At 33.0% G+C, this 15,315-nt stretch overlaps 1 protein-coding gene across 1 annotated transcript in view; it reads right to left on the bottom strand.

The window, feature by feature from the left end:
• TECRL (trans-2,3-enoyl-CoA reductase like) overlaps positions 1 to 15,315 on the bottom strand; it is a gene marked incomplete at both ends in the record, with an annotated part of 82,530 nt that overhangs the window by 21,636 nt on the left and 45,579 nt on the right. The window contains 2 exons of the mRNA XM_080909479.1: positions 11,205 to 11,308; positions 14,850 to 14,894. Of these exons, the coding sequence (XP_080765605.1) occupies positions 11,205 to 11,308; positions 14,850 to 14,894 (149 nt within the window). The remainder of the gene's footprint in view (positions 1 to 11,204; positions 11,309 to 14,849; positions 14,895 to 15,315) is intronic.

Genomic DNA, 15,315 nt, shown 5'->3' on the forward strand with positions numbered 1-15,315 from the left:
AAGTCTGCACATCTTCATCCACCTTTATATCATAGTAATAGTCATTGTAGAGCAGCAAGTTTCATTTAAAGTTTCACATTGTCTCTGTTCATTACACTTTTAGTCACTTATCCATCCCAAAAGAAAAACCACCATTTCGAAATTAGAAAAGCAATAATGTTATATTCTCTGATTTTGAACTTAAGTAACAAATAGTGCAAAATCATCCTATCTAAGGAAATGCATTTAACTCTGTTTTATTTTTGCCCTGCCCAATCTATATTCTATATGATGTGCCCTATTCACTGAAGAAAGCACAGTTAAAGCATCTGATTTTCTTTTGTGTTATGTTCTTTATCCTTCACATATTTTGGTTTTTAAATCAACTAATGTTATCATTACTAAAAACCAAACACTAAGCCTTGTCTATTTGAAATGTTATACTTTAGAATACTTAACTATCAATTTCAAGGATGCATAATCTTCATTTACTTGGAAAGAATCTTAATGAGAAATTTTCTGTTTTCTTTTTATTAGATACTCACTGTATCTACATTTGAAATGTTATCCCTTTCCCCACCCTGCTCCCATTCCCCAACCGCCTCCACTTGTCTTCACAAAGGGGCACTACCTCCTAATCACCCTTTCCATTCCATTGTCTTGACATTCCCCTACACTGGGAAAACATGCCCTCCCTGGACCAAAAGCCTCTTCTCACATTGATGTTAGACACTGCTATCTTCAGCTACATATGCAGCTGGCCATAGGTCTCCAGTGTACTCAGTGGATAGTGTTTTAGTCCATGGGAATTTTGGAGGGGTTGGTTGTTTGATAATGTTGTTATTCCTGTGAGGTTGCAACCCCTTTCAGCTCCTTCAAGTTCTTTCTTTAGCACATTATTTTGTTCTGTCAGCATGTCTGTCAAGGATTATTTTATTTAAGTTAGTTGATCTAGAAAAGCCTAGCCTACAGTGTGAAATACTGAATTGAGTCAAGGGGCTCAGGGGTTAAGGCCAGCCTAGGTTATTGAATAATACTAAGTACTTACATCAATATATTATTACACTAGTGTGTAAATATATATTATATATAAAAATATCTAGGCTTAGATAATGAAATATGTAATATAATTATGTACTTATACATATATTTTTGTGTTTTAGTTATAATTCTGAATATACATATAAATAAATATGTAATTCAGTTATAATTCTGAATATATATTTATATATAAACAAAAGAACTAGCAATAAGAAAAACTGTAAAACATATGATTGTTTTTCTAAAACAAATTTCACATAAGAATTTATATTAATTTATGGCTTATGAAGTACCTTCTTATTGCAATGCGAACACATAATTTTGCTTAGCATCCTAGCTCCCAGTCTATGTGAAAATCCAGAAGGATGGGCCAGGAAAATTGCGATGAGTTTAAAGCCAGATTAGGTAAACTATGAGACACTATGTTATCAAGAAAGTGGAGAGAAAGAGAAAGGGTAGGGGGAGGTGAATGAATAGAGAAAGTGACATTGAGGTTAGTGAGTTATTAACCATTATGAATGTTTTATAATGTGTCAGATAATGTTTTGTGATGATAAGGCTGTTAGCTCTATATAAAAAATACTTTAAAAGTATATCCCAATGCCATCTGATTTAACAAATCAAATTTTAGCAAATTCTATATGATATACTCAGTATAAAATGTTTCAGATAATATTGAAATTTGATGAAAAGCCACTATAATTGGAGCTAATAAAATTTTATCAGATATTACAAATACAGTTCTTCAGAGTCATAGGGACTTTAACTGTTTTTTTCTCTTTGTCATCTCTTAAATGAAATTCAGAAGAGTATGCTCCCAGACATGAATACAATTTAGAAGTCAACATTTTATCACCAATATTTCACATGCAGAAACATAGCAGTCAAATGGGAGCTAGATGTGAATTATAAATCTTGAATAGACTAGAGAAAGGCTTTTGGACAACGTCTCAAAATATTCATTTGAGGCCAAATAAAAGAGAAGATAAAACATACTTTATTAAACTGAAAAAGTTATCAAAATTGTTTTATGATAAAAAGCAAGGGAGGCATAGATATATTACTGTGGTAGCTTACACAATGGAATTTGTGTTCTGAAAAAAAATAAAAAGAGCCCAGACAGATTTTTCTGAAAGCAGAAGTCACATAAGTGATAAGTACCCACAAAGCCTGGAAACTCCATTATAAACAGTAAGGACTTCCTTTTATTTTGGATTCATGAATTACACTTAAGTTCCAACTCGTTTATTTTATAGTGTGTTAAAATACTTTTTTCTTCAGGTTTCTCTGTATTACACACAAGAAATGGGTTCTTCAGGTGTTCTGAGTTTTTGTTTCTGAAATTATATGCCTTTATGCAGACAATGGAAGTCCTTTTGAACATTTGGAACTTCTCTGGAATTTTCATCTTGGTGAATTGCTTTCTTTTGTTATCAACAGAATATTGAATCTAGGGCCTCATAGTACTAAAACCTGCATAGCAAAGTTCCATATTTAAAACTGTGTAGTATCTACATAGAAAGTAAACAACTCTCTACACTCTAGCATCTTAGTTATTTATATTAGGTGATACAATCTACATGTTGTAGGAATCCTTGTACCTTGTATACATTTAAAGGTAAAAGAAACCATTTGTATGTGTTCTGGTTAGATATAGCTATGTTAGCTCTTACTGGAGAGTCAAATGCTGATAGATGTTAGCATGGGTCAATTGAGTACCATCAAATATGCAAGACTATGTGAATTTCAATAAGGAGACAGAAATAATGTTTCCATAAATATAAATTTAAAAACATCAGTTCTAAACTAGGTATATTTCTTTGTGCTGAAAGTTTCTTTAGTAAATGTATGATTGTTTTTGAATATTATCTTTACTTTTCTCATATTATGAAGTTGATTGTTTTTATTCTATATTTGACTTTACTTCTGAGAGCAAATTATATAGCATACCTCAGAATAATTGGAAATCAACTCTAAAAACACTGTGGCATTAAACAGCTGTTAAACGAAGGACAACCGTGAATTAAATTGTAGTTTCCCAAGGGTGATCATTTTGCATTAGTGAATACCATTTACTTTGGTATCATGGAAAACTATTGCTTTCTTTTCTTTGTTTTTAGAGTAACCCTCCTATGAATAATATACTATGTAAATCATCCATATGCACTAAGAATTTTCAATGAATCATAATAAGTTAAAATTAAAATAAAAATCACAGCGCTGTTTTAAGATACTAACAGGAGTGAGAAGCTCTTGAGTCATTACAAGCCTGGTTAATTTGTTATGTTATTATTGCTGTTTTTGTTACTGTTTTTGTAAAAATATTCTCTGGGGAAGTGATTGGTTATAGCTTTGAAGCTTTGAACATCATACAAAACAACAATAGCACAACTTTTCAATCATTTTTGTAAAGGAATATTTAAAAGCACAGATGCTATCTATCATGACTGAATATGGACATAAAATAATTGGCTCCATGGACAAAGAAAAATGTAAATAAGAAATTGTTTTGGTCACGGGTTTCAAAATAATTTCTAATGTCATTAGTGCTACTATTCATTAGGAATAAGTGAAATCGTCTTAAATTAAAATTTCTTCTTGATTTCCAGAAATCATTCATATTTTAATTTCAAAAACAGAATATTTAATGACTGAGATCCACTTAAAGAAATGTTCATCATCATAAGTCATTAGGGGAATGCAAATCAGAATGACCCTGAGATTCTACCATATATAATTCAGAGTGGCTAATATCTAAACTTAAGTGACAGCAAATGCTGGCCAGATATAGAGAAAGAGGAAAATTTCTGCATTGCTTATGGGATTGCAAACTGGTATGGCCACTCTGGAAGTCAATCTGTTGGATATTTTTTTCATTTTTTTTCAGTAAATTGGATATAGTTCTATATAAAGACCTAGCTATACCACTCCTGGACATATACCCAAAAGGTTCTCTACCATACCATAAAACAATTGCTCTACTGTGTCCATAGCAGAAGATGGAAAGAACCTAGTTGTCAACCAAAAAATGGACACAGAAAATGTCATTCATTTGTACAATGGAATAATATTTAGTTAATAAAAATGAAAACCTCATGAATTTTGCCTGCAAAAGGATGGAACTAGAAAATATCATCCTGAACAAAGTTACTCAGACCCAAAAGGACAAGCATAGTGTATTCTCACTGAAAAGTGGATATTAGGCAAAAAAGTACAGAATATACATGATACAACTCAAAGACCATATGATGTTTAACAAGAAAGAAGGCTCAAATTAGGGCATTTCAAGGGAAAAATGAAAAAACTCATGGGAGAAAAGGAGGGAGAGAAGAGGGTTAGGGAAAAGAGAATCAGGTCTGGGGAAGGGAAAAGAGGAGAGAAGCACAAAGGACTGGGATAATTAATATAAAAATGCGTGCAGACCAAACACTCAGGCCATTTGCTACCAGGAACAGCAGGGACACAGTGACACAGGCCTGGTGAGACTGCACTGCAAGTAGCCAGGGAGCAGAGAGGAGTAGAAGGCAAGAAATAATCAAACTCAGACCAGAATTTACCAAATAGGAAAAAAAAAAAAGAACCACTCAAGGAATCAACAAAACCAAGAGCTGGTACTTTGAGAAAATAAACAGGATTGATAAACCCTTAGCCAGATTAAATAGAGGACAAAGAGAGAGTATCCAAGTTAACAAAATCAGAAAGGAAAGTGGAGACATAACAACTGAAACTGAGGAAATTCAAGAAATCATCAGATCCTACTACAAAAGCCTATAATCAACAAAGCTGGAAAATCTGGAAGAAATGGATGAATTCCTAGAAAGATACCAGATACCAACCTTAAATCAGGTCAAGGTAAATTATAGTAATAATCCCATAAAACTAAAGAAATAGAAGAAGTCATCAAAAGCCTCCCAACCAAAAAAAATCCCAGGTCCTGATGGGTTCAGTGCAGAATTCTATCAGACATTTATTGTTAACCTAATACCAATACTCTCCAAACTATTGCACAAAATAGAGTCAGATGAAGCACCTCCTAACTCATTTCTTGAGGCCACAATAACCCTAGTTCCTAAGCCACACAAATACCCTACAAGGAAAGAGAACTTCAGTCTAATCTCACTTATGAACATTGAAGCAAAAATACTCAACAAAATCCTTGCAAACTGAATCCAAGAATACATCAAAATCATCATTCACCATGATCAAGTAGGCTTCATCTCAGGGATGCAGTGATGGTTTAATATACAGAAATCCATCAATGTAATCCACCATATAAACAAACACAAAGAAAAAACCACATGGTAATCTCACTAGATGCTGATAAAGCATTTGATAAAATTTAACACACCTTCATGATAAAGTCTTGGAAAGAACAGGAATCCAAGGCCCATACCTAATCATAATAAAAAGCAATATACAGCAAACAAGTAGCCAACATCAAACTTAACAGTGGGAAATTTGATGTAATCCCACAAAAATCAGGGACTCGACAAGGTTGCTCACTCTTCCCTTACCTATTCAACATAGTACTAAAAGTCCTGGCTGGAGCAATTAGACAGTAAAAGGAAATTAAAGGAATATAAATTGCAAAGGAAAAAGTAAAACATCACTATTTGCAAATGACATGATCCTGTACTTCAGTGACCACAAAAATTCCACCAGAGAACTTCTACAGCTGATAAACACATTCAGCAAAGTGGCTGGATATAAAATTAACTCACACAAATCAGTAGCCTTCCTCTACCCAAAAGACAAACATGCAGACAAAGAAATTACGATAAAGATACCCTTCACAATAGTCACAAAAACTATGAAATGCCTTGGTGTGACTCTAGCTAAGCAAGTGAAGGACCTGTATAACAAGAACTTCCAATTTCTAAAGAAGGAAATTGAGGAAGATCTTAGAAAATGGAAAGATCTCCCATGTGCATGGATTGGAAGGATCAACGCTGTAAAAATGGTCATCTTACCAAAAGTAATCTACAGATTCAATGCAATCGCCATCAAAATTTTAACCCAATGCTTCATAAAGTTGGAAAGGGCAATGTGAAATTTCATCTGGAATAAGAAAACACCTAGAATACTGAAATCCACCCTCAACAACAAGAAAATATCTGCAGGAATCACCATCCATGCCCTCAAGCTATATTACAAGGCAATGGTGTTAGAAACTTTATGGTACTGCTAAAGAGACAGGCATGTGGATATATGGAATAAAATAAAAGATCCAGAAATGGGTCCTCACATATGTCGGCACTTGATTTTGGACTAAAGTTTGATAAACATTCCATGGAAAAAAGACAGCCTCTTCAACAAATGGTGTTGGTCCAACTGGCACTCATCATGCAGAAGAAAGAATATAGACCCTTTCTTATCTCCTTGTAGAAAGTTTAAGTGCAAGTGGATCAAAGATCTCCACATTAAACCAGGTACACTGAAATTATTAGAAGATAAAGTAGAGAAATCCTTAGCACATATAGGCACAGGAGAAAAATTCCTGAACAGAACACCAGTTGCTTGAGCTTTAAGGTCAAATATCAACAAATGGGACTTAATGAGATTGCAAAGTTTCTGTAAGGCTAAGGACATTGTCAAAAAATCAAAATGGCAGCCAACAGATTGGGAAAAGATCTTTACCAACCTGACATCTGATAGAGGCTTAATATACAAGGTATAAAAAGAACTCAAGAAGTTAGTCACAGAGAATCAAACAAACCTATTAAAAAATGGGGTACAGAACTAAACACAAAGTTCTCAATTGAAGAATATCGAATGGCTGAGAAACATATAAGGATGTGCTCAACATCCTTAATCATCAAGGAAATGCAAATCAAAACAACCCTCAGATTCCACCTCACTCCAGTCAGAATGGCTAAGATTAAAAATTCAGATAACAGCAGATGCTGGTGAGGATGCAGAGAAAGAGGAAAACTTCCCCACTTTTGGTGGGGTTGTAAACTGGTACAACCAGTCTGAAAATCAGTCTGGTTGTTCCTCAAAAAATTGGACATAATACTACCTGAAGACCCAGTTATTCCATTTCTGGGCATATACCCCAGAGAATCTCCAACATACAACAAAGACACATGCACCACAATGTTCATTACAGCCCTATTTATAATAGCCAGAAGCTGGATAGAACCCAGATGTCATTCAGTAGATGAATGGATACAAAAATTGTGGTAAATTCATACAATGGATTACTACCCAGCAATCAGAAATAATGACTGCATGAAATTCCTATGAAAATGGATGCATCTAGAGAATATCATTCTGAGTGAGATAACCCAGTCACAAAAGAATAGATATAATATGCAGTCACTGATATTTTCATACTAACCGCAGAAATCTCTGAACACCCCAGAAATAACTCACAGACTATATGAAGTTCAAGAAAAAGAAAGGCCAAAAAATGATGAAAAATCATTATGTTTAACCTTTACACACCAGGAAAACTGACTATTTCCAGGTTACATCTTGTTTTACATATACTTTATGCTCATTGTTACTGGTAAGACTTTAAGGCATACTATCAGACCTTTAAAACAAGTACTGACAAAAATGTATTCATATACTTTTATGCAATAATGCTTAAAATTTGTACATTTATCTTTGTTTTTTAAAAAAATTTGTTCAATTAAAAATTCATTTTCTGGGTGTAGGTGGTAGGAGACTCTCTAGAAAACCTCAGAAACCCAAGTTCTGAGAGATTGTCCAGAGTAAATGGGTGTGTTCTTAACCAAAATGCACCACAATGAGAAGAGGGAACTTCAGGAGTTCTTCTCCAGTAGATAGACAGACCCTCAATTGGAGGGACAGGTTACTAACCTACCATCAACATTTCTCACTCAGAATTATTCCTATCTAAAAGAACTGTAAGGGCAAACATGAGAAGAAAAGTGGGTTAGTGACTAGCCCAACTTGGCATGCATCTCATGGTGAGGAACAGAGGCATACTATGGTCTGATACTGTTATTCATGCTTTGATGTGCTAATTCTTCTGTGTATAAACTAAGTGTAGGAGTCGAGATAAAACACTGAAATTATGTCTTCAAGACAATGTTAACCCCCCCTGTACTCAATCTCAACAATTTTTGAATGAGGAGAAATTCATTTTAAATCATACACTCAGAGAAAGGAACTGTGGAAACATTTTAAAAATTCAAGTGGTTCTCAAATAATTAATTATGTACACATATAATAGCACCATTGAAATCATTGAAGACTGTCAAATTTCCAATGACCTTCATTATAGATATATGAAATTAGTTGATGGCAATTAAATCAAACCTAGTATTCATCAGCCATCAAATCCAAGGCAACAAGACTTAGATAAAAAGTAGATATTTCCCCCAAACCTATGTGATCTCATATAAAGCATTCTTAAATACATAAGAAGTAAATTGCAAAAAAAGGTCAGTTGCTTCATAATATAGAAACTGCTAATCACTCAGAAGTAATATGGCAGAGAAGCAACTTCATGGTGATTAAATAACTTTGTATCTTTAATTGTGTAGCCAAATCTAGAATATATGTAAGAGATAAATAGCTAAGAGCTATGAATGTGTACCCACAGACAGATGAATGCGAAATTGATGAAAATTTGAATTTTTAGATGACAGTGTTTGTGTGGTGAAAAATAGGTTAGTATCTTAAGCATTCATCAAAGTCATTTAGCAAAGTAGAATCGTTTTATTTGTTGACCACCATAATTTTTTATAAGATGCAGTCAAACTATAATTTTATTTTGCTACATCTAACAGTTTCTATGGACTTTACAAAATGACTTATTGTTCATATGCATTTGGATGTTTTATAAATGTATATAAAGGTTACACAGGGTAATATATGTCCATTGTACATTGTGTACTTAGGGGATACAAAGTAGGTGTGGCTGCAGTGTTTAATTTTTAGCACTTGGTAGACTGACTCCTTTAGGGAAAAAAAGAACCATAAGGTTGACTTCAAAGTGTCAACCAATTCCTAGAGCCCTCTTTGTCGCTTTGATGACATTTTTTCTCAAATAATATAATTCTCTAGTACAGTTATCAAATAATTCTATTTTACTGTTTCTCCTCTTCATTGCTTAACCTGTTAATGCAGCTGGAAACTTCAAATATTCTCAGGGCTGATGCCTCTCACCTTGACACAATCCCTGTGCAGAAAATTTACTCTTCAACATATGTTTTCTCAAAGAATCTTCGAATCTTTGTAGGTCAGATCTACGTATCTGAAATTTCTTTAACTAAGCACATTTAAGCTCCATATTAAACATTATATATATATATATATATATATATATATATATATATTATAAATGCATGCAACAGTAGTTTTGTCTTAACATTCCAATGTTTCAGAACAATTAATATGATTTTAAATGTTATTTTTAGCCTAACAATTTGGTATTCAATATTCATAGTGTTTGGAAACTAAAATAAATCTACAATACCAAATACCCCACTATAATAACCCCACTATAGAGGACCTCATTACTAAATATAAAAGGGAAATAAATCTTAAAATTAACTTGGAATGATAATTAATATGGAAGAATTTTATTAATAAATATAAAATAAACTTATGCCTTAGAGAAGGTTTTTAACATATAACTGAGTATGCATATTTATTAGTTTTTAAAATAACCATTTGTTTATTTTGTGTCTATGGGTGTTTTGTATACACACATGTTTTACATTATAGGCATGTAATGCCTGTGAAGGCCTGAAGAAGGTCATGTGACTGAGAATAATGAGAAGTCAGGTGGCTTCTGAGAACTGAACCTGGATTTTCTGCCAGCCTTAAGTGCTGTGCCGTTTCTCCAGTCCCCATATTTACCAATTTTAAAATTGATTGCATAAGGAAACTGTTCAAAACATTATGAGTGATAAAACTAATTTTTGTGCCAATAAAAATCCATTTGATTAGAAAAAACTAATTAAAATTATTACAAATATAGATTATATTGTGACACAAAACACAAATGTTCATATTTAAAGATATTGCATAAAATATGCCCATTGTGGAATGAAAATGACAGAAAATGCCACATTCTCTGCATATATTTGCAAGAATTGGTTATCACCTTTGATTTTTTAAAATTTTATTAGATTTTCTCTGTATTTACATTTCACATATTATACATTCCCCTCACCCTCCCCCAAAAGAGCTCTGAAAACCCAAGAAATCATCCACAGAACTTATGAAGCTCAAAAAGAAGGAAGACCAGAATGTGGGTGCCTCAGTCCTTCTTAGAAGGGAGAACAAAACAGAGGAGGAAATACAAGGTGAAATAGAGGAGCAGGGATGGAAGAAAATATCTACAGAGACTGCCTCACCTGGAGAATCACCTCACATGCAGCCACCCAACCTTTCATTTTCTTTGCACTAATAGATCTATGGAGCTCACTCTGGCTCTATAAACTGTTCTATTAATTGATTGCATCGATCACTAGTAGTTCAATCTCTTTAAGTGGTTTCAAAAATGCCCCCCTTTTGTTTCCATTGGTGTGGTCCTCCTGTTTCTATGTCACGAGACTCAGAGGTAGCAATTTTAAGAACTATAATTGTTACCATTCAAGAAAAGAAGGCAAGAGAAAGTACCCATAAGCCCAGAGCCAGAGCAACACCACTCAATAGATAAAGAATTAAGAATAAAATAAACAAATAGACTCTTCTTTTTGAAGCAGAATAATATGAAGAAAATGCTTTCTTTCACTACCCACAAAAGCTATTAGTTTAATAAAACTTTGTCCAATTATTTCAGTGTAATTACAGTAGAATTTTACTTATCTATGAGGAAGTTTATTTGAAATGTGGTAGTCTTCAATGATTTATTATTATGTATTATTTGTGTACATAATTATTTAATTACTTTGGACCCTCTTGAACTTTTATACCTCTCCATAAAATCTTCACACAATTCCTTCCTAAGTATATTATTAAAATTAATTTCTCTTCAGTATGCCAGAAAGTCTTTGGTTTGAGTGCAGGGGACTTTAACAACATTTTCTGAAAGACACATATGCAGTGCTGAATTTGAATATAAACGGCTTGAACAGAAATAGTCAGAGATTAACCTAACTGATTAGGACAAGGTATTTCATCCCCATCACTTAAATAAAATAAAGCCTAAAGTACAAACATAAAATTTAAAAAAATGTATCATAGGTCCCGACACTTACTGTGGTCCACCCGACTTGCTGTCCCAAGTCTGTAAAATACAGTGTGATAATTGAAGAAGCTGCGACACTTTGAACTGTGACATAATCCTTCAAATACGGCCCACCTAAAGTCAAAGCCATAAGAGAATACTATTTTAATATCATTTCATGACACAGGGACAAAGAGTTTCTTAGTATGAAACTGGTAACTGCTTAGAATTAGCTTTAAGCCATCTTTGTATTATATGCCAAATCTGAATATTATCACACGTGAACCATTTTATTGGAGTAACTTATGTATCCACCTTCCTGATGCACAGTTTTCCAAAAGCATCCACAGCAACATATAGTCTTCAGCATTAGTTAAAAGAAAGGAAATTACTCAAGAGTTTTTCTAGGAAACTTCAAATCAACCATTACTAGACTTAAACTTAAGTATATCTTAGACAGAAAAGCAAGAGAGCATATATATAATGCATTATGTTTTTATAGATAGTAAATGAACATTGCTCTTACATTTCATTTTTTGCTAACTTATTATATAACAACAAGGAGTGAAAATGACATGAGAAAATTGAAATCAAAATGGTCAAGATTACTATGACAACCCTACCTAAGATCATTGAATGTTTGTGAGATCAAAAATGTGGATGTTTTTGTATTTTCTTTTCTGGATTTGTATATTATTGGGTTCTTTAAAAGAGAAATAAATGTGTATTCTAGTTTCTTGGAAAACATAGTAATAAAACATTGAAGTATATGTTTTTAAATATATTCTCAGCAACAGGACACTCTGAAAAGAAGCCAGGAATATAATAAATCATGTGAATCTCTGTCTTTGTCTTCTGTCTGTGTCTGTCTGTCTGTCTGTCTGTTTCTCTCTCTCTCTCTCTCTCTCTCTCTCTCTCTCTCTCTCTCTCTCTCTCTTTCTCTCTCTCTTCTCTTTCTTTCTTTCTCTCTCCATATAGTCAATAAACTACAACCAGATCAAAGAGCCACCGGTTAAATGAATGTTTGCTACTTAGTACATAAAAAATTATACTAAGTTTTCTGTTTAACAATATACATTGGATGAAGAAATTAAGATTAAGATTATAATGTCACGAGGCAATTGCTCATTAAGCAAATTACACTGTCAAATGTTTTCAAGGAGCACTTCTCCATAGTCATGGTACAGATTTTCTCAGACTCCTTTTCCTCTTCTACAGTAGTACTTGAAGCTCAGCTATTATAGATTTATCAGAAAAAAAATTGTGTCTGTAATATAATCTTATTTCACACTTTTAAAATTTGATAGACGAATGGGACAGCAGTGGTGGCTCTGTTTTTACACAAACTGGCTGCTTTTCTGGAAGCTCCATGTATGGATGCCGCACTTAGGCTGAGTAAGACTATATGTAACTTTAGCTCTAGGAGATCCTGTGACTCTTTTGGCTTCTACAGATTTCTGTATAAACATCACACACTCGTACTTGGATGTGCGTACTCGGGCATCACACACACACACACAAAGATACACACAAAGGATAACAATAAATATTTACTGAATTTGTTGTCTTTTGTTGTTGGCTGTACATAACAATCAATGTCCCATATATAGGTAAGTAGAAGAGTCAACTAAAAACGAAGGTAAGTAAAAGAAACTTATTTTCACAATACACTGCTAACTTCAGTTAAATTATTTACTCTTTCCCTCAAAAAAAAACACTTAAATTTATATCCAAACATACTCATATTCTTAGAAGTTTTGTTTTGCTGAGTCTATTGCCTGGTCCCAAGTGTCTCAGTCACTAGAAGACTTGTACAAACACATAAATCCTTCAGTCCCTTGGAATATGCCTAAAATAGACATTCTGTTTGACACTGATGCATGGGGGACTCTTACACAGACTTTTTGTGTATCTTAGGAATTTGTTCAAATAATACAAGCATTTCATGTAGTATAAGCCATACATTGTGGAGGCCCATAGAAAAAGACAATGCTTTTGGTTCCTTGGCTCAATGAGGAAGAATTTGACTTAAAAATGTAATGATGATTCGGTTTATACTAAGCCTACATAGATTATAAAAATATAACAGATTTTTATAATTTTAACATAGAGGTTTGAAAGAATGTATATACATATATGTACATATATTAAAATGATAAACTGAGTATCTTTCAAACATTTAAAGAAATAGAAATTTGTCCCAAATTCTAGTGAAATTTAAGACTGATGAATATTAGCAAAAAATAAAAAATTAGTGTCTGTTAAATGGCAAGTCCTTAATAGATGCTTTCTGTAAAACATTACTAAAATTTTAAAAGTATATTCTACACACTTTGCATAAATCCAGCTCTATCTGCAGATCTCATATAAACAGATGGTTTTAAATACTGGGTCCAGATCGTACTATTTATCAATAGAATTAGTTCTTAGGTAATACTCATTTTTACATTTATATTGACCTGTTGACATTTTGGTTTTATTACATTTGTTTGAGAATTCTGCATTTTTCACAGTTTATTAATTTTTCTCTCAGTTATTATAACAGTCTACTTATGAGATTAAAATGGAATTTTCGAAAACAATGTTCAATGATCAAAGGAAAAATAACTGGAGTGTTAGATTCAAAGGACATAGTATATATACAGTCATTAGTAATAAGTAAATTATTGACTTCCTTTTTTTTACTTGTTTAGTTCTTCATGAAACCATACTGAAATGAGGTAGAGAAAATACAAAGTTATAAAATCATAAAGGTATTGATCTCAGAATATTTGATAACCACTCACTGATAAGTTAGATACTTAAATGGTATTAGTCATTCAAGTTTAAATTTAGACATTGAATAAATAGTGTAAGTCATCCAAATTTAAAACTAGACATTGAAACACTTCCAGAAGAAGCAGGGTAAATTAAGGTAGAGAATTTCTAATATAAAATAAATTATTTTATATTATCAAATGTATAAGTCTTTGAAAATTACAAGGTATTGGCTTTGGGAAAGACAAAGATATGTTGTTTTGTGAAAGAACCTGACACATAGAAGTTGATAGTTAACACCAGAAGTTAGATTTCCAGAGACTATGCAGTTACTAAAATTTTCCCTTTCTTTTTTTTAAACTTTATTTTAAAAAAACAGAGATAAAAGAAAAAATTTTAAACATTTTTCATAAATATATAGAAATACAATTGTGTCAGTGCTTGGCTTTTTTTTTTTTTTTCTGTTTCTTAAGGTTTGATACTCTGCATTAAGGTCTTACTAGTTACAATGAGCAAAAATTACATGTAAAACAGGATGTAACCCGGAGTTAGTCAACGTTTTCTTGGTGTCTAAGGATTAAGCATAATGGTTTTTTTTGTTTGTTTGTTTTGTTTTGTTTTTTTCTTGAGCTTCACACAGTCTGTGAGTTGATTCTGGGGCAGTACGAGCCTCTTGGGTTAGCATCCCACTATCAGTGACTGCATATTATGTCTGTTTTTTGTGACTGGGTTATCTCACTCAGGATGATATTCTCTAGATGCAACCATTTTCTTAAGAATTTGGTTAGGTCATTGTTTCTGATGGCTGAGTAGTACTCCATTGTGTGAATATACCCCAATTTTTGTATCCATTCATCGACTGAGAGTTATTGATTTCTAAGGGCAAATTCTCAATGAGATTGGTTGAAATTGGTCTTACCATTTTCTAGTTGTAGGCCAATTCGAGAAGGGTACCATTTTGGACCTGTATTTTGAAAGATAACATTTAATTGTTAGTCACCATAGAGATTTAGTATTAACATACAGAGGGAAGACAGGATCCTTTCAGGGAAGGAAATAAAGCACATATTCAGTATCGAACAGAGGCACAGCAGCTCTCACTGGAAGAGTGATATCAGTGGTGTGTGGTAACTGAATGAAATTCTGACCTGACTATGAAGATGTGCTAAGGTTATGAGCATGTGCCCGTCTCGTGCTCCCAGAGAGCCAAGGTGGATAGTATAATTAATTCCTAAATAATAATGTTTGCATATTTATGCAAAATGATTACAGCTTATTTCACTGGACATTTCTTTAAGTCTGGCACCTGAAAATAATTCTTGTCTTTAGAAGTAAATGCTCTGTCAGAATAAGACCCACAGTCTTAGACTCTCCATTGGAATAAT

This window comes from Micromys minutus (assembly GCF_963924665.1).
Source record: "Micromys minutus genome assembly, chromosome: 1".
Taxonomy (NCBI): domain Eukaryota; kingdom Metazoa; phylum Chordata; class Mammalia; order Rodentia; family Muridae; genus Micromys; species Micromys minutus.